Source organism: Polypterus senegalus, chromosome 6, assembly GCF_016835505.1.
Source record: "Polypterus senegalus isolate Bchr_013 chromosome 6, ASM1683550v1, whole genome shotgun sequence".
NCBI lineage: Eukaryota > Metazoa > Chordata > Cladistia > Polypteriformes > Polypteridae > Polypterus > Polypterus senegalus.
In genome coordinates this window covers 109,919,101-109,940,279 of record NC_053159.1, presented here as the reverse complement: position 1 = coordinate 109,940,279, position 21,179 = coordinate 109,919,101, and the positions used below count along the sequence as shown (strand labels likewise).

At 37.2% G+C, this 21,179-nt stretch overlaps 1 protein-coding gene across 2 annotated transcripts in view; it reads right to left on the bottom strand.

The window, feature by feature from the left end:
* Nucleotides 1-21,179, bottom strand: part of ap2b1 (adaptor related protein complex 2 subunit beta 1) — a 77,424-nt gene that overhangs the window by 12,647 nt on the left and 43,598 nt on the right. Inside the window, exons 14-18 of one of the 2 annotated variants that reach the window (XM_039756755.1) lie at nt 12,005-12,197; nt 9,606-9,626; nt 6,832-6,873; nt 3,492-3,638; nt 3,028-3,173 (exon numbers count right to left, since the gene is read on the bottom strand). In XM_039756755.1, the coding sequence (XP_039612689.1) occupies nt 3,028-3,173; nt 3,492-3,638; nt 6,832-6,873; nt 9,606-9,626; nt 12,005-12,197 (549 nt within the window). The remainder of the gene's footprint in view (nt 1-3,027; nt 3,174-3,491; nt 3,639-6,831; nt 6,874-9,605; nt 9,627-12,004; nt 12,198-21,179) is intronic. The other variant, XM_039756756.1, reaches the window with a different exon arrangement.

The following is a 21,179-nucleotide window of genomic DNA, read 5'->3' as shown; positions in this document are numbered from 1 at the left end:
AAAAGGGGTCTCTCTCTTTCCCAAGGTTTCTTCCATTATTTTTTTCCCCCTACAAGGGTTTTTTTTTGGGAGTTTTTAATTGTCTTCTTAGTGAGTCAAGGCTGGGGGTCTGTCAAAGCACATTTTGGCACTCCTTGTGTGATTTTGGGCTATACAAAAATAAACTGTATTGTATTATATCATTATTGGCTAGTTTTTAGTTTTTCAGATGCAAATAGCGATCGATTTATAAATGGCCTGTCATGTGCTTAAGCATCAATTGTACCGGTTCAGTAACCGTTCCCTCAAAAAAAAAAAAAAGGACAACATAGGCATAACATCTATGCATTACAACGCAGCAGGCTACAATGCATCCATGCAGCTGACCTATTATTCTGCATTGCTCATTTTAAAAAGTTTATGAATACACTTGTAAAAACAAAATCTGTGCAGGAAATGTCAATATTTATTTAAATGTGATTTATTTGCAGTTGATGTGACATTTGCACTGTATGTATAATTAGAATCTGAACAGCATGTACGGTCACATTTTAAACAACAGGATCAAACTGATTATAAAGCTGAAGGATGGAATTTGTTGCTTTAGTTTCTGTGTGCATAGCGTTTTAAAGTTTAATACTGAAAGAATTTGGTGCTGTGTTCTTTGTCTCTTTTGCTCCCCACTCACCCACAATGACGTAACTTTCAGCAAACAGCTGATTTTGTCAGTTGCAGTTTCTTTTCATTTGAGCTACACTCCATTACTACACTGAGCATCTCCCCCAGTTTTTCTTCATGTGTTTCCTGTTTTATTTTATATGAACTGTGCTCTAATAAGTACTTGTTAAATGGCTGATTTTTTTCTAATGAGTAGCAAAGACTCTTTAAGGCAGTATGCCCCATTCTATTGATTTGTCAGTTTTGAGTTTCCTTTTAGTTCATACTATAGTTTAAGATGGAGAAATAAAGAGAACAAATTAGAATTATGGTCTGGAATATGCTTTACTTAAAATGATCGATCATTTGCATAATGAAGAAAATATTACCTCTTAGCAAAAAACAAATGCACTAAACTGTCCCATTATAGCCTTAAACTGGGAAGCATGCAGGAACTATACAAGTGACAACTATATATCTGTAAATGTGAAATGATTGCTTTGAAAATGAGCAGTCTGAAAGCAAAAAATAAAAAATTCAAAGCTGCAAACACAACAGAATTTAAACTGGCTTAATAAGACATTAAAGTTCCACAACATGCTGAGTGAGATGGTTCACTGTGGCCATGTCAGCCCAGCTGTTTGAAAATAAAAAAGGAAGCACTGGATAAACAACCAGAGACAAAAATGAAGATAGTGAACATCTTAGTCTTGAATTAGGTAAGACATGATCACAAAAGGAATGATATCTAATATATAAAGCTCAAAATCTGTGTGTGTGTTATATATCTCTCTATTATAAAAGGAAATCTTGGAACAAGATTTTCTCGGAGATAATTTTGCTTCTCTGCTGCTTATGTATATGGATTTCACTTTCTCCAAACAACAAATCTTTATTTTTGTGGATTCAGCCCTTCATTGTGAAGAAACACTACTTTTCCCTGATGGCAACATGAATTAGACAATCTACATGTCTCCGACTTTAAGTTTTAAGCCGAATAATATCTACATACTTCTGTCATATCACCTATGTCCATATAATCGATCTCTTTACGCTGTTCCATTATTTCACAGAGTAATACTTTCCGTTTGTTATCACTAATGCGATCTTTACTATCAGTTTTTTGAGACTTTCGAATTTTAGTACTTTCATAATCTCTAACCTGCTCTGCATACGACAATAAAATGTTCGTTATATAAATCCACACCACTGGATCATTCTCTGGCAAAATTTTTACAACCGCCTTATTTTTTTTGGTGTAAATATGCATTATCTAACTGCTTTACCTTAACCTTTCTTTTTTCTATTTGTTTTATCTCATTCTGTCTGTTATTAGATGCAACTGAGAAGGCAAATTTCATGTTTTCTTGTGTAAACATGACTAAATAAAGAAACCTTAAACCATAGACCAGGGCCATTCAATTACAAATTCAGCTGGGCCAGATTTTGAAACCAAAAAATTTAGCTGGACCAGACATTTTCAATGGCCGGTAAGCAGCATTTAATAAACTTTAAATCAATGCAAATGAGTGTATTAAAAACAAAAATGTTTATTTACTGTTTCCTTTTTAAATTTGATCATATCTTATGCAGGCACAACAAAAAGTGCATAAAAACAAAAAATAAACATTGTGGTCATATCTGACCTAGGCCACCTCTAGACACATGATTACACACTGCATTGTGGGCTGATTGCTGCTCAGCTATATAGAGTGTTGCATTCACTGGCTGTAGTACAGTAGGAATTTCTGAAGGCTCATGAAATGTGTTTTTCTTGTTTTCCTCTGTTTCTGGCAGGACCATGGGATTGCTTCTGGGCTGCATTCGGCCAGTTGAATAGGCTGGTCACTGACTATGCTCTGTCCCAAAATTCTGAACCACTGAGTTACTTTGGGGCTTCGCCCCCTTTTTTACAACAGTTTACACAATAGTGCAATATGGTGGCTCAGAGCAAAACCAATGTGACACTCTTGCAAACAGTTAAATCAGCAAGCAAATTCAGTATTGCTTTTTTTAATATATAAATCAATTGGAGTAAAGGCATCTGTATCCAAATAAAATGAATACCCTATCTTATTGGCTATCTAAAAGATTACAATATGCAAGCTTTCGATGCAACTTAATCTTTAAATGTTATAATATTACATCTTGGCTGAAGAAGGGGCCCGAGATGCCTGGAAAGCTTTCATATTGTAATCTTTCTAGTTAGCCAATAAAAGGTGTCATTTTTCTTGACTTCTCATTACATCCATAATGGCTAACGTGGTACAACACCCTAGTGAGGATTTAGTGAACTTTAACTGTATCCCAGTGCTTTCCAAAACTGAGAAATACATAGATGCAGGTACATATTAAAACTGTGCTGTATTAAACTATTTTAATGGTAATTACCTGTTCTTATTGAACTGAATGGCAAAGTCTGTCATATGTTGCAGGGCTTTATTTGTAAAGTTCATATCCATGTACATATGCCCTTGTCTTCGAGAAAATGTGCCTGCTATCTCCAAGCCTTTAGCTTTTACAGCTGGCAGCCAAACCTGAGACAGAAAAGAAAGACTAAGTAAAGCCATATTTTCTATGTAAAATATTGTAATTGATCAGGATAATTAGTGGATTATCACAATTCTTTTCATCCTTTTTTTAAAACTATTTTCTGTTTAAAAGGATGTCTAGTAATAAACAGCTAATTTCTAGATTAAAACAAATCATATTTCTTAAATGTTTTATCATTAATTTTTATTTCAGAACAATGTGAAATTTATAGATCTCCCTTGTTTAGTCACACTAGTTTGAATGGAGTGGAATAAATATCATAATAACAATAAATGGCATTTTATTATTTTTGGAATACATACAGCTTTGGGAGCAATATAACCTCCAGCAGCGATACCCATTCCAGTAGAGAGTTCAAACAAGTCATTTAGGCCACTGCTAATCACTGCTGGTGTCGGAGATGGAGCAAAAGTGGTGGGCACAGAGGAAGGAATGAAGTTCTGACCAACCTATAATTGAAAAACCAAAGTAAAGTAAACATATCCATATGACTTCCATGTAATATTTAAGAAGTATAAGCTTTTTCCATTACATTCTAACATACTCCACTAAAATAATTTTTACAAAGTCTTATTCATGCCTTTCAGATGTACATAGTTTGATGCATATTTTCAAGAATACAGAAATTTTAATATATTTGTTAATACATGTGAATGCATATAAAACTGACTTTGGGTGTTAAACCCTGATCCTGAAGAGAGGTAGGGTTTATCTTCAAAAATGTGTTAAAACATTGCTTGCTGTTAATGGAACAAGTCACTTATTGAAACATTGTACATGTATTTTGATGCATTCTTGCTCATCATGGTGCTGGAGAGTAGCATCAAGATTCATGTTAGTTGGATAATGCAAATCACCGTTTTAATGTTCTATATTGCTATAAATATATATTGTTTTTTTTTTTCCTTTCATTCTTCAGAACTGTTTTGAAATCATAACTCTATCATAATGAAAACACTGACCCTTGTTTCCTGTCTTCTAAAAATGAAGTATTCTGCAAGCAATTCAGTGACTATCTGTATTTCATTGGATTGGACCTACTCAAAGATGTGTACTTGACTTATCATTCACTATCTATCATTAATAGCACTATTACATTATTCTGACCACTGCTCTGAAAGACTTGACTGTTCATCATAAACCTTGCAGAGTAATATACTTTCATAACATGTACAGTTGAGGCCAAAATTATTAGCCCCCCTGGAATCATGGAACATTTTCCTAAACTTCTTCCCAAAGTTTGCAACATTGATTAAACTTGATATAATCAAACATCCACCAGTGCTATTTACTAGCTTTTGATACATTTTGTAATATAAAATATATTTTTAGTCTTGCTTTATATCAAATATAGTAAAAAATGGGGTGGTCAAAAATATTAGCCCCATGTTAATGTTTGCTTTCAAAACACACCTACAATAATTAACCAATCAGCTTTGAAACCACACCTGTGCAATCAACTGGCTTCCTAACAACACCTGCAGTCAATTGGCTTCCTAACAACACTCAATCAGCATAAAAAGACTCCCAAGGAACAGGGCACTTGAACACAAGAGGGACTACTGTTACTGACCATGCCAAAGACAAAGGAAATCAGTCTGGAGCTCAGAAAGAAGATAGTAGAGGCTCATGATAAGGGGCAAGGCTACACTGCCATTTCCAAGCGATTCACAGTGTCTAGAACTGCTGTACGTTGCATCATTGCCAAGTACAAGGAGACAAATTCTGTTAGAAACAAACCTGGCCGTGGCCGTAAGCTCAACATTTCAAGAACTCTGGAGAGAAAAATAGTCAGAGATGTTAGCAAAGAACCCCGGACATCTGCCAAGATGATTGTTGCTGACCTGGCCTCTTCTGGAGTTGATGTTTCAAGGAACACAGTTGTGAGGGCTCTTCACCGTGGTGGGCTTCACGGCCATTGTCCCAGAAGAACCCCTTTACTTAAAGAGCGGCACATCACAGCCCGACTGAGGTTTGCCCGTGAACATTTGAAATGTAAAGATGATTTTTGGAAGTCTTTGCTTTGGTCTGATGAGACTAAACTGGAACTTTTTGGGCACATGGATGTTGCTTATGTTTGACGAAGAAAGGGAGAGGCCTTCAACCCTAGGAACACAGTTGCCACAGTTAAACATGGTGGTGGGAGCATCATGCTGTGGGGCTGTTTTGCAGCCTCAGGCACAGGGAGCCTTGTTTGGGTGCATGGCATCATGAAAAAAGAAAATTATGTTGACATTCTGAGGGAGAATATGCAGAAATCTGCTCGTAGTCTAGGCTTAGGTTGTCGCTGGGTCTTCCAACAAGACAATGACCCAAAGCATACATCAAAATTAGTTCAACAGTTTTTCAAGGATACCAAAACCAAGATCTTGGAGTGGCCCGTACAGAGCCCAGACCTCAATCCCATTGAGAATCTGTGGCGAGTGCTCAAAGTGAATGTCCATGCTTGGAAACCACGCAATTTGGACCAGCTAGAACAATTTGCAAAATCCCTCGGGAGACCTGTGCTAATCTAGTAAAGACCTACTCTAATAGATTGTTGTCAGTTGTGGTTCAAAAAGGGTACAGTATTGACTATTAATGGGCATGGGGCTAATAATTTTGGATGTCTCATTTTTGCCCTTTCTTGTTTCCACTCAGTGTATCAATAAAATATCCAAACTACAATTAGTGGACCTTGTTATTTTGGACACAGATACGCTTTAAAAAACAAACATTTGTTGTTAATGGTCATTTTCATATTGGAATCAGGAATGTTGCCTAATTTCATAAGGGGGCCTAATAATTTTGGCCACAACTGTATGTTACAGTCCCATTAGAAAAATTGATCCCTTGATTGCAGCATGTCACCATTGCTAATTGTGAATCAGTCTACAAATAGTACTTCATGTCAAATGATTTCTATATCAAAGGTCAGAACTCAGTGCATTTGTTTTTACACAGCATGGCAAAGTTCAAGCAATTAAGAGCACTGTACAACCCTAAGCAAATCACTTACCCACTTGCACTCTAATTTTACAATATATGTAAGCACCTGTACTTTATCTACATCATGAAAATCATTTAGCATAAAGGAGACAGTCCGAAATAACACGTAAATTACTGGTTTTCTTGTTTTACTACAGCAATTAGTGAAATGTGGAGCAGTACAATGTTATCGATTTAAGTTACCATTTCAACTCATTTAGGTTTCTAGTGAATATAACAATATACACAATAACAAAGCTCTGTTCATATTAATTTCCATTATTATTGTATTATGTTAAATTACTGTAGTCTATGCATTGTATATAGTGCTTTCCAATACTGCATAAGCATTTTCCATTTTAATGTCAAAGTACGAGTTGAAGGATTTTATTGGTTGATGAAAAAATAGAAATTGAAAACTGAAAAGAAAATAGTAATGTAAATTTAGCACCTCGGTTACTTTTAGTTTTACCACGTACAGCACTTTAGTCTGTCTTATGGATTCAATTTATTTTACTGTATTGCTCTGAGAATTAAAATCATTCTTGTTTCACAAAATACATGTGAGCTAATAACCAAGCTGGTGCTACTGGAACCTGTCTTACAGTGGTAAAACTCAAGAAGCTTAAAATAAAGTCTTTCACAGATTCATAAAGAAATTACTATGCAACTTACAGCAGGACTTCCCCCAGCACCACTACCAAGATCTCCTCCAAGCTAAAAAAGAAAACAGAAAAAATACACCCAGTCAAATAATTAACAGTGGAAATCCTTTATGTGGCATGCAAGAATCATTATACCAAATAATGTCAGCCTAGAATGCTGTATTTTGGAAGTATGCATTTAAATTAATACTTTCAACATTAACTACATACTTAAATTATTATTTAAGCTATTAAAAAAAGAATGTTAACTAGTAGACCACTTTGTGCATCAAATTTGTAGCCTATGTATTAATACTATCTATTGCCTTTCTGTAGAATAACATGTTCAATGCCTAAAAGACATGCCCTAGTTATGATACATTGCTCAATCCTGGCATCGGTTTTGCAGCTTTGAACACTGAAAAATAAAACAAATTTTACAGTTAAAGTTTTTCAATATATAATAAGTGACCAAGAGCTCAATATACAGATGCATCTCAATAAATTAGAATATTATCAAAAAGTTCATTTATTTCAGTAATTCAATTCAAAAAGTGAAACTCATATTACATAGTTTAATTACACACAGAGTGATATATATCAAGTGTTCATTTCTTTTCATTTTGCTGATTATGGCTTATACCTAATGAAAACCCAAAATTCAGTATCTGAGAAAATTAGACTACTGTATTGTGGAAAAGTTAAAAAAATTGTAGACTTATGGTCTCATACTAAACTCAGCTAATCAACCCAAAATACCTGAAACAGTGTCCTCAGCCTTTAAATGATCTCTCAGTCCGGTTCAGTAGGCCACACAATCATGAGGAAGATTTCCGACTTGACAGTTGTGTAGAAGACAGTCATTGACACCCTCCACAAGGAGTGTAAGGCACAAAGGGTCACTGCTAAAGAAGCTGGCTGTTCACAGTGTGCTGTATCCAAGTATATTAATGGAAAGTTTAGTTGAAGGAAAAATGTGACAGAAAAAGGTGCACAAGCAACAGGGATATCCACAGCCATAAGAGGATTGTGAAGCACAGCTCATTCAAGATTTTGGGTGGGGATTCAGAAGGACAACTGCTGCTGGAGTCAGTGCTTCAAGAGCCACCACACACAGACATATCTGGTACATGGGCTACAACTGTCAAATTTCTTGTATCAAGCCACTCCTGAACCAGAGACAAAGTTAGACGTGTTTTACCTGGGCTAAGGAGAAAACAGACTGGGCTAAGGAGAAAACAGACTGGACTGTTGCTCAGTGGCCCAAAGTCCTCATTTCAGATAAAAGTAAATTTTGCATTTCATTTGGAAATCAAGGTCCCAGAGTCTGGAAGAAGAGTGGAAAGGCACAGAACTCAAGTTGCTTGAGGTCCAGTGTGAAGTTTCCACAGTCAGCGATGATTTGGGGAGCCATGTCATCTGCTGGTGTTGGTCCACTATGTTTTATCAAGTCCAAAGTCAACACAGACATCTACAAGGAAATTCATGCTTCCCTCTGCTGACAAGCTTTATGCGGATTTTATTTTCCGGCAGGACTTGGCACCTGCTCACACTACCAAAAGTACCAATACCAGGTTTAATGACCATGGTATCACTGTGCTTGATTGGCCAGCAAACTCACCTGACCTAAACCCAGTATTCTCAAGAGGAACATGAGTGACACCAGATCCAACAATGCAGACAAGCTGAAGCCCGCTATCAAAGCATCCTGGGCTTCCATAACACCTCAACAGTGCCACAGGCTGATTGCCTCCTTGCCACGGCACAATGCTGCAGTAGTTCATGCAAAAGGAGCCCCAACCAAGTATTTTGTGCATACATGGACATATGTTTCAGTAGGCCAACATTTCTGCATTAAAAATATATTTTATTAATTGGTCTTACGTAATATTCAAATTTTCCTGAGATTCTGAATTTTGAGTTTTTGTTATCTGTAAGCCATAATCAGCAAAATGAAAAGAAATAAACGCTTAAAATATATCACTCTGTGTGTAATGAATCTATATAATATGAGTTTCACTTTTTGAACTGAATTAGTGAAATAAATTACCTTTGATGATATTCTAATTTATTGAGATGCACCTGTATGTTGATATTAATTACAAAAACTATAAGTACAGACAGTGTCCCATTTAGTACACTTTTCCAACTTGGTTTGTAAAAACTGTGCATATTGGAATAAACAAGATGCTATCAGTACTGGTCAGAATGTATTGCATATCAAAGTTAATGTATGGTCAAACAATTACGCTTACATGTAGCACTCAGTAGTTGTATGAGCTTTGTTATCAATTTGTTAAAAGGGTTTCTTTTAAACATGTGTCGTGTGTCAAAAAAAAAAAACACTATGTCTTGTATAACTGTTAAGTGAAAGACTTTGACAAAAAATAGTAATATGGTCTGCATTTCTGACTAAGTTGTTTGTTTTCATTGAGCAAAATACTTGCATTGTAGAATAGAACATTTTACTGTACAGTTTGTAACTGCTGAACTTAATATGAACTGTTCAGCAATCAACCTTGGGAATAATTAATCAAATGAATAAAAACTATAATTTTCTCTACGAATGGAGTGATAACATCTGTAATTTAGATCTAAGGGAGAGACTTAGAATAACCATCTGCCAAAAAAGTGTACCCTTAGAGGCAACAGCTAACCCACTCATTCAAATATGAATTAATCTGATTGAATTTGCAAGACAGACATGATGGGTGATGAGACCATTTTTTGTTCATTGTAGATAATCTTTAGGAAACACATGCAGAGACGAATGATTCAAAGATAAATACAGCAGATTTTATTTACCCATTGTGTGTCTTCTCCCATCTGAAGAAGGAAAAGCAAAATGAAAAAAGAAAAATGCAAACGCTTTAATTATGGAAATCATACCAAATTAAGCAGAAAACCAGTATGGCTGCTTGATAGACTATATGGTTCACTCTGCACTAGTTTAAAATACCACTTGATGTCTTTTTTTTGTTGAGTATTTGCATTTAAAATATGTTTATGAGCAACCTACTTACCAAAATTTCTGCATGAATGTGGTATTTACATATCTCTTTTTCCATGCGACCGTAGTAGGTGTTCATTACAAAAAGACAATTTACAAGTAAGCAAGACTAGAACCACTCACTAAAAAAAATGTGTGCTCTCTTCAAACATATTAAGTGCACGGATGAGTCACAAATTGAGGTCTATATCAAAATATTTCTCATAAAAATGTCACAACTTATCAGTTCCTGTGAGCTGAAGGTGAAGTTCAGATCAGTCATGCAGCAAGACAATCACCCAAAAGAAAGTCTACATCAGAAAGCTTGAAGAAAAACATTTGGATCTTTGGACAGCCTAATTAATAATCAGGTCTAAATTAGACCTGATCTAACTGAGATATTGTGACAGGATCTGAATTTAGCAAGTCTGAAAATGTTACTGAGTAAAAGTATTTCATCATGAAGTTGGTTAGCTGAAACTCCTCAATGGTGCTGTGAGAGACTGACTAATAACAAGAGGAAATGTTTGGATGCAGTTACTTCTGAAAACAGTGCAGTAACCAATTTATTCAGAACAAGGAATACATTCTTTTTCATTTGTGTATAGCAGAACTTTGTTTATCCCCCTCAGTTCCAGGTCATGTTTTACTTACCATAAGGTTCTAGTTAATGACTTAATAACAATGAGTTAAAAACAATTTTACACAAACATACGCATAAATGTATGTAGTACCCATAACAGCATGTAACATGACAAAGTGCTTTAAAGAGCTAGCACTGTTACCACCATCTATGTGTTACTTGACAGAAAAGGAAATTCCCAACTAAACTGTCTGAATAGGACACTAAGTCTCCAATTTACCTGGAAGAGGTACACAACGGCACTGTTCCATGAGAACCTTTCACTTAAATGGTAAGGACTGATACTGCTGTGGCATATTTCACTCTCATACACTTAAAATTAATTTGGGATCTCTCATGCTCTATTAATAAGTGCATTTTACTACCATTAGGAAAGAAATGCTGCACCATAGGATGAGCATGTTTACACAGATTTGACTTCTCTCTATTGTCACTTTCTTTGAATACTAAAGAAATCAGTGGACCTAAACCATGAAAAGAATTGTTCCCATACCATAAAAGAACCATCAAAATCTTTAACTTTAGAAAGTATGCAGGAAAGCAGACTTAATGTGCTGAATTCCACATGCATAACTCAGCCATAACGATTTCCCACTGCTCTGTAGATCACAGCTTGTTATTTTACCTTTTAGATTAATAATGGGTTTAAAATTAAACTTGATAATAGCACTTTCGTTGTGTAGTTCTCAATGCACTCACGGGTCATGATAAGGTCTTCTACTCCAATCTTAACATTTGCAAATTCAATACCCAAGATTGATGGTGTTTTGTCTTTTTACTTACATCTATGAATTTATAGAAATTATCACCAAAGAATATATTATTTTATGCACAAGTATTCCAAGTTGTTGTTGATATGCTATTCCTAGGCCTTCATGGCATACAATGTAGGCAAAGCGTCTTCTAAATCATCAGCAGTCTGAAAATTTTTCTTCCTGGAAACCTTTTTTAAATTTTCTCCAATATCTGGCGATCCCTCAAAACTCACTGTGACCAAGGTAGCAAGGCCATGATAACCTGAACACAGCAAAGACCAACTGGGGCTGTCAGAGATCAAATGTGCACTGTATACTGTTCTGTTTGAGCTTACGTTTTGAACATAAAACATTTAGTTAATCACACATCTGGTTTATTAAAACAGATGGTAAATTTGTTATTTATTTAATAATGGGCGTTTTATTATATAATAAGTAAAATAAGTGAACATATTAAAACAGAGAGAATCTAAAACTGTTCAGCATTGACTTTAATGCTTAACTAATGAATATACAGTAGAAGCCTGATATAATTTAGTGGACATACCTATGTTCAGTCATTAACAGTGTAAGTTTGTGGGTGTTTGAGTTGTATTTATCCTTGCAACAGCTCAGGTATCTATAAAATCTACCAAATTATTCATATTAGCAGACATGAGTTTAAACAAGCGTATCACCCCTAATATCACTGCCACCTATATTTAAAAAAATCAGCTGCAAAATTTGAATAATATTTTTTTCTTTTTGTAAAGGGACTTTAACCTCTACATTTTTCCCCATAGTTATGCTTTTTTAGCATGAAGACTTAAAGGCTTACCAAACTGTCCAGACCAGCACCAAGAAGATCCACAGCTCCCATCTGCATAGAGGATACTTGAGGGACATTGACAGGTGGACCTAGGTCAAGATTTAGAAGATCACCCAGGAGATCTCCTTGTGAAGGGATGACCTGTGGCTGATCAAGTTGGGTTGTGGGACCAGCTCCTACAGGACTCTCACCAGTTTCATTGCTGGAACACAAAAGAAATGAACCATTAACGCTTAACCAAAAGAAATTTGCCTACTCTTTGTTGTTCAAGTGTCAGCACCTGCTCTCTGTTCTCAATAGCAGATTCTCTACTGCCAAGCAGGAGTTGCAAAAAGACTGTGATGTGCACACGCAATATATATGGGTAGGTAAAGGGTTAACTGACCACTAACTTTATGCTAGCAACAAGGGACCACTGTATGTAACCTTAAAGACCATAATTACAGTGTAGTCAGCCATCACTGAGTTTAATTTAACCAAGAAAGGACCCTGCCAGCCACTCAGCAGCTTCTACCTACATATACACCTCCATCTATCTATACTAATAAAAGGCAAAGCACTGACTGACTGACTGACTGACTCTCCAACTTCCCGTGTAGGTAGAAGGCTGAAATTTGTCAGGCTCATTCCTTAAAGCTTACTTACAATAGTTGGGCAGGTTTCATTTCAATTCTACGCGTAATGGTCATAACTGGAACCTATTTTTTCGTCCATATACTGTAATAGACTGCAGCTCGATGGCCGTGGGAGGCGGAGTTGCGTGTCGCGTCATCACGCCTCCCACGTAATTGAGTGCCTGCCCATATAAGGTAAATATTCGCGGGTGAAGGACTGTGCTTAGCATATTCATAAGTAAAAATATCTGAATCACAAACTGATGTTAATTATACTTTGTCCATGAATACTTATTAAATAATAACAAATAGTCTGTCCGCTTCCTTTCATAACTTTTCCGATGGTTGTGCTGCTTCCAGGCATGTATTTTCGTATTAAAGCATTTAACCAATCACATTTCAGCCATCATTTGTTGCCAGGCAGAGAGGACTTTACAGTTAGTTGTGCAGGCACTCTAACACAGAATAAATGTCGATTAACCTGTTGCTTCAACCAATCAGATTTTGAGTTGGTGTTAGTACAGCCCTCTAGCAGGCGTACGGCGACGTCACCGTATTCAGACCCATTAATTGGATAGAAGCCGCAGGTTCGATTTTCAGCATTAGCTTCGATGGCGATAGAAAGGGACTTTTTGATGGAACTGAGGCGCACGGATAATCCATACGACAGAGTGATTGAACTGTTTTTGAGGAAAGAGAGGAGGATGGATTTTGTTTACAAATAATCCGAATTTTTGGTGAGTAAAATGTTGCGATTCTATCTGCAATGCAGCGGCTCTTTATATTGTGTTTCTGCATATTAAGGTGGTTTTTATAACCATAAATTAGTTTTTGAGGGACAGGTTGATTCAGACAGAGCAGTACTGAAGGCCTAGGTGTGAGATGCGCGGTCCGCCAACGGACCAGATGATACATAAATTTAATGAACATTACAACCCGAAAATAAACAAAACTGTAGAGAGGCCCATGATTAAATGAATGGTAAAAAAGTAAGAGCGAAGCGACGGGGACTTATTGAGGCAGGCAGGCCAGAGCACAATAGCATGGGGCTTGATGTAGTGCGTGTTAAGTCCATCTAAAATGCGTGCTCAGATTCGAAAAAATATATCTTTTCAAGTTCTATTTGGATATAAGTAGGTTCTATTTGGTCGACAGAAATATTTTTGGTAAGAATGTAAGTTGAATTTAGCCTTTACATTTCTATGGTGAAGAAAAATTTATGCATAGATGACTAAATTTAACTTGCATTCCTACCAAAGATATTTCTGTCGACTAAATAAAAATTACTTATATTTAAAATTCAAATAGAACTTGAACAGATACGATAGTTCATAATGCCCACACAACACTATGTGCACGTAAGAGCGGAAGTCATCCATTTTAACAAGCAGCGTATTGCCCTGATACGAAATAGCCTGCCCATTTAACTATTTAGGAATGGATAGATAAATTAAGAATTTGTACAAATAATGTTTTTCTGTTTTCTTCCTCAATGGATTCTGGCATGCCCAGCAACAGCTGCTCGCACCCCAAAGGGTATAATAATAATATATATATATATATATATATATATATATATATATATATATATATACACACACACACACACACATATACATACAGTGGGTACGGAAAGTATTCAGACCCCCTTCAATTTTTCACTCTTTGTTATATTGCAGTCATTTGCTAAAATCATTTAAATTAATTTTTTTCCTCATTAATGTACACACAGCACCCCATATTGAAAGACAAAAAAAAGAATTTTTGAAATTGTTGCAGATTTATTAAAAAAGAAAAACTGAAATATCACATGGTCCTAAGTATTCAGACCCTTTGCTGTGACACTCATATACAGTATTTAACTCAGGTGCTTTCCATTTCTTCTGATCATCCTTGAGATCACCTTCATTTGAATCCAGCTGTGTTTGATTATACTGATTGGACTTGATTAGGAAAGCCACACACCTGTCTATATAAGACCTTACAGCTCACAATGCATGTCAGAGCAAATGAGAATCATGAGGTCAAAGGAACTGCCTGAAGAGCTCGGAGACAGAATTGTGGCAAGGCACAGATCTGGCCAAGGTTACAAAAAATTTCTGCTGCACTTAAGGTTCCCAAGAACACAGTGGCCTCCATAATCCTTAAATTTGGAAGACGTTTGGGACGACCAGAACCCTTCCTAGAGCTGGCCGTCCGGCCAAGCTGAGCTACCGGGGGAGAAGAGCCTTGGTGACAGAGGTAAAGAAGAACCCAAAGATCACTTTGGCTGAGCTCCAGAGATGCAGTCAGGAGATGGGAGAAAGTTGTAGAAAGTCAACCATCACTGCAGCCCTCCACCAGTCAGGGCTTTATGGCAGAGTAGCCTGTTGGAAGCCTCTCCTCAGTGCAAGACACATGACAGCCCGCATGGAGCTTGCTAAAAGACACCTGAAGGACTCTGAGATGGTGAGAAATAAGATTCTCTGGTCTGATGAGACCAAGATAGAACTTTTTGGCCTTAATTCTAAGTGGTATGTGTGGAGACAACCAGGCACTGCTCATCACTTGTCCAATACAGTCCCCACAGTGAAGCATGGCGGTGGCAGCACCATGCTGTGGGGGTGTTTTTCAGCTACAGGGACAGGATGACTGGTTGCAAGCCAGAGCCCTGACTTAAACCCAATTGAGCATCTCTGGAGAGACCTAAAAATGGCTGTCCACCAACGTTAGCCATCCAACCTGACAGAACTGGAGAGGATTTGCAAGGAGGAATGGCAGAGGATTCCCAAATCCAGGTGTGAAAAACTTGTTGCATCTTTCCCAAGAAGACTCATGTCTGTATTAGCTCAAAAGGGTGCTTCTACTAAATACTGAGCAAAGGGTCTGAATACTTAGGACCATGTGATATTTGTTTTTCTTTTTTAATAAATCTGCAACAATTTCAAAACTTCTTTTTTTTGTCTGTCAATATGGGGTGCTGTGTGTACATTAATGAGGGGAAAAAATTCATTTAAATGATTTTAGCAAATGGCTGCAATATAACAAAGAGTGAAAATTGAAGGGGGTCTGAATACTTTCCGTACCCACTGTATGTGTGTGTATATGTATGTATGTGTCTGTGTATGTATGTAAATATATATATATATATAAAAACTGCTCAAAAAAATTAAAGGAACACTTTGAAAACACATCAGATCTCAATGGGAAAAAGAAATCCTCCTGGATATCTATACTGATATAGACTGGGTAATGTGTTAGGAACGAAAGGATGCCACATCGTTTGATGGAAATGAAAATGATCAACCTACAGAGCCCTGAATTCAAAGACGCCCCAAAAATCAGGACTGAAAAAATTATGTGGCAGGCTAGTTCATTTTGCCAAAATTTAATTGCAGCAACTCAAAATTGTACGCAGCACTTTGTATGGCCCCTGTGTTCTTGTATACATGCCTGACAACATCGATGCATGCTTCTAATGAGATGACAGATGGTGTTGTGGGGGATCTCCTCCCAGATCTGGACCAGGGCATCACTGAGCTCCTGGACAGTCTGAGGTGCAACCTGGTGGCATTGGATGGACCAAAACATAATGTCCCAGAGGTGTTCTATTGGATTTAGGTCAGGAAAGTGTGGTGGCCAGTCAATGGTATCAATTCCTTCATCCTCCAGGAACTGCCTGCATACTCTCACCACATGAGGCCAGGAATTGTCGTGCACCAGGAGCCACTGTACCAGCATAGGGTCTGACAATGGGTCCAAGGATTTCATCCTGATACCTAATGGCAGCCAAGGTGCCTTTGTCAAGCATGTAGCGGTCTGTGTGACCCTCCATGGATATGCCTCCCCAGACAATCATTAACCCACCACCAAACTGCTCATGCTGAATGATGTTACAGGCAGCATAATGTTCTCCATGGCTTCTCCAGACCCTTTCACTTCTGTCACGTGCTCAGGGTGAACCTGCTCTCATCTGTAAAAAGCACAGGACACCAGTGGTGCATTTGCCAATTCTGGTATTCTATGGCGAATGCCAATCGAGCTGCATGCTGCTGGGCAGTGAGCTCAGGGCCCATTAGAGGACATGGGGCCCTTGGGTCACCCTCATGAAGTCTTTCTGGTTGTTTGGTCAGAGACATTCACACCAGTGGCCTGCTGGAGGTCATTTTGTAGGGCTCTGGCAGTGCTCATCCTGTTACTCCTTGCCCAAAGGAGCAGATACTGGACCTGCTGATAGGTTATGGACATTATATGGCCCTCTCCAGCTCTCCTAGAGTAACTGCTTGTCTCCTAGAATCTCCTCCATGCCCTTGAGACTGTGCAGGGAGACACAGCAAACCTTCTGGCAATGACACGTATTGATGTGCCATCCTGGAGAAGTTGGACTACCTGTGCAACCTCTGTAGGGTCCAGGTATCGCCTCATGCTACCAGTAGTGACACTGACTGTAGCCAAATGCAAAACTAGTGAAGAAACAGTCAGAAAAGATGAGGAGGGAAAAATGTCAGTGGCCTCCACCTGTTAAACCATTCTTGTTTTGGGGGTCATCTCATTGTTGCCCCTCTAGTGCATCTGTTGTTAATTTCATTAACACCACAGCAGCTGAAACTGATTAACAACCCCCTCTGCTACTTAACTGACCAGATTAATATCCCATAAGTTTCATTGACTTTATGCTATACTCTGATTAAAAAGTGTTCCTTTAATTCTTTTGAGCAGTATATATATATATATATATATATATGTGGATGCAGTATATATATGTGGATGGATGTGTGTGTGTGTGTGTGTGTATTATATATATATACAGTCATGTGAAAACATTAGGACACCCTTTGAAAGCATGTGGTTTTTTGTAACATTTTTAATAAATGGTTATTTCATCTCCGTTTCAACAATACAGAGAGATTAAAGTAATCCAACTAAACAAAGAAAACTGAAGAAAAGTCTTTTCAAGATCTTCTGTAAATGTCATTCTACAAAATGCCTATTCTAACTGAGGAAAAGATAGGACACCCTCACATGTATTCCCTCTTAAATTGGCTCAGATCTCACACAGGTATATCACACCAGGTGCACATAATTAGTAGATCGTTACTCTGCATGTTGAATGAGGCTTGCCCTATTTAAACCTCAGACATTTAGTTTGGTGTGCTCCTGACTGTTGAAGTGAGAGTGAGCACCATGGTGAGAACAAAAGAGCTGTCAGAGGACTTCAGAAAAAAGATTGTAGCAGCCTATGAGTCTGGGAAGGGATTTAAAAGATCTCAAAAGATTTTGAAATCAGCCATTCCACTGTCCGGAAGATAGTCTACAAGTGGAGGGCTTTCAAAACAACTGCCAACATGCCCAGGACTGGTCGCCCCAGCAAGTTCACCCCAAGAGCAGACCGCAAGATGCTAAAAGAGGTCTCCAAAAACCCTAAAGTGTCATCTCGAGAACTACAGCAGGCTCTGGCTACTGTTGATGTAGAAGTACATGCCTCTACAATCAGAAAGAGACTGTACAAGTTTAACTTGCATGGGAGGTGTGCAAGGAGGAAACCTTTGCTTTCCAAGAGAAACATCGAGGCCAGACTGACATTTGCCAGAGATAAAGTTGACAAAGACCAGGACTTCTGGAATAATGTTCTTTGGACAGATGAGTCCAAAATTGAATTATTTGGACACAACAGCAGAGGACATGTTTGGCGTAAACCAAACACAGCATTCCAAGAAAAGAACCTCATACCAACTGTGAAGCATGGAGGTGGAAGTGTCATGGTTTGGGGCTGCTTTGCTGCAGCAGGACCTGGTCAGCTCACCATCATAGAATCCACGATGAATTCTACTGTGTATCAGAAGGTGCTTGAAGAACATGTGAGACCATCAGTTAGAAAATTAAAGCTGAAGCGGAACTGGACCATGCAACATGACAATGACCCAAAACATACTAGTAAATCAACCAAAGATTGGCTGAAAAGAAGAAATGGAGAGTCCTGGAATGGCCAAGTCAAAGTCCAGATTTGAATCCCATTGAGATGCTGTGGGTGACTTGAAAAGGGCTGTACGTGCAAGAAACCCTCAAACATCTCACAGCTGAAAAAGTTCTGCATTGAGGAGTGGGGTAAAATTTCCTCAGACCGATGTCGAAGACTGGTAGATGGCTACAAGAACCGTCTCACTGCAGTTATTTCAGCCAAAGGAGGTAACACTCGCTATTAGGGGCAAGGGTGTCCTATCTTTTCCTCAGTTAGAATAGGCATTTTTGTAGAATGACATTTACAGAAGATCTTGAAAAGACTTTTCCTCAGTTTTCTTTGTTTAGTTGGATTACTTTAATCTCTCTGTATTGTTGAAACGGAGATGAAATAACCATTTATTAAAAATGTTACAAAAACCACATGCTTTCAAAGGGTGTCCTAATGTTTTCACATGACTGTATATATATATATATATATATATATATATATATATATATATATATATATATATATATATATATATATATATATATATATATATATATATATATGACAGCAACACTCATAACAGTGACAAAATAATTACATTGACAAAAATGTTACATTATTTTCAAAATGTTTCCTTTTCTTTTTCATTACTTCTTTAACACACTACTTCTCCGCTGCAAAGCGTGGGTATTTTGCTAGTCTTCTATAACTGTTATTTTATTTATTAATGTGTGTCTTGGTAATTTGATGTAAAACATGCTATTGCCTGGCCAGCTCACAAAACACAGAAGCTCCTTTAATTTATGAAAGTTGTTCACAAAATGAAATTCTCTTCTCCAGAGTTGGTCACATGTTAAAGTCGCGCGTTGGAGATTGCTAACTGTTCTTTTGCTATTAAGAATCAAGCTTGATAGCTTATATGATAGAGACATGCAGTGAGCCTGCTGCACTTCCTCTATCTAAACTCCAGAAGAATACTTTTCAGTGGATGAAATGTACTGCAGCTCTACTATAAGCTACGATTTGGTTGGCTTGCTTTCTAAATTTGATTTCATAACCAAACATGTTAATTAAAGGCAAGCTGACATCCCTGCAAACTTTGCCAGAACAACAGACATCTAAGCAAGTCATTCGTCCTTAGCTGAGTTCTTGCTTACTATAAAGGAGACCGTCATGCACATATAGCCAGGAATTGGACTCCAATCTATCAGTAAAAGCAGCCTCCGATTGAAAAAATAGATGTACATATCTCTTCACTCTGTTTTGGGCCAAACTACTCATTTGTTTGAAAGCATACTCTCCCCTAAGCTCTCTTTTAGCTGGACACTCACTCTCTGATATCCCTCTGGATGATTACTTGCTTTGGGATCAGCTCTTTAAGCTTCTGCTTCATGTTAGGGACTGAACCTAATCTGACAGTAGGAGCTACACTGATTTGTATCCCAAATTATACCATTTGTTTATGGCTTTCTTGTAGTATTTGTATTTTTGTATTTTATTCACATTATCTCTTATTCTAATTCAAAGCTTTGTGCATCTTCTGTTGATCTTTATTTAGTGTTTTTTGTAGATATTTGCATCCAGTATTGTTCATTCTGAATTTCTGGGAATCGTTTAAAGCATGAGAAAGGTGCTATATAAATAAACAGTATTATTATTATCATCATCATTTTTACTCCAGTAATGGCATATTGGCAACTAAACTCACTTTTTACTTGGAATCTGCAAAGGACACAGCAAAGAGCTAACAGGCAAATTTAAACCAAAGAAGACTACTTCACAGCAAATGCACACACAAAGGAACCACAACAAAGACAACTTAATATAATTGAACCCCAAGCAATGACAATATAAGTCCACATAGCAATAGACATCTCTTTAAAGTCTTGGTGTCAAAAAACAAAAAACAAAAAATAACTCAAGAGTAGCTAGTAAGCACAGCCATTTAATGCTTGATCTTCTCATGTTTACCTTTTAATATGCATTAAGCTGAGGAATAACAGTGTCAAGTGAACCTCTAGCTTTTATAAGCTTTTCCCCAAATTAAAAAAAAGCTTTTAGTCACAGCATTAGAGCTTAGCTCTCTCTCACCCAAGGCTGTGCATTCGAGCGAGAAAGGACAAGCCAACTGTGATGTCAGGCTAGGCTAAATTCCTGAAAGATAAATACTAAATTAAATAGCTTATTTATCTGGCAAATACCAGATAATGGGTAAACAAATGAAAAACAGCCTCTTACACGTACATATTACTATAATCTTAAACTGTATTATACTATTTGTTAAAATTTGTATGGTTTAGTTATGTAGATATAAATCTAATAGTTGTAAATTTCTATCAAAAAGAAAAGGGGGATCTTTTCCAAAGCAATGTAGAGATTTTAATTATTTCTTTGTTGATACACATATTTGCCCTTCTATCCACTTTATGAATGTTATGAATCCAAGCTTTTCTGCACAACAGCATTGTGGTAGACAGGAGCCAATCCCAAAAATATGGTCTTCTTAAGGCAAACATCCTTACGTAAATAAATATAGCACCATATAACTAAGCACGAACAGAGCTTATCAGTGACTCAGAACACATTTATAAAGTGCCAAGTGTAAAACAAGGCAAAGCACACTTCCATGATATGGACAAAA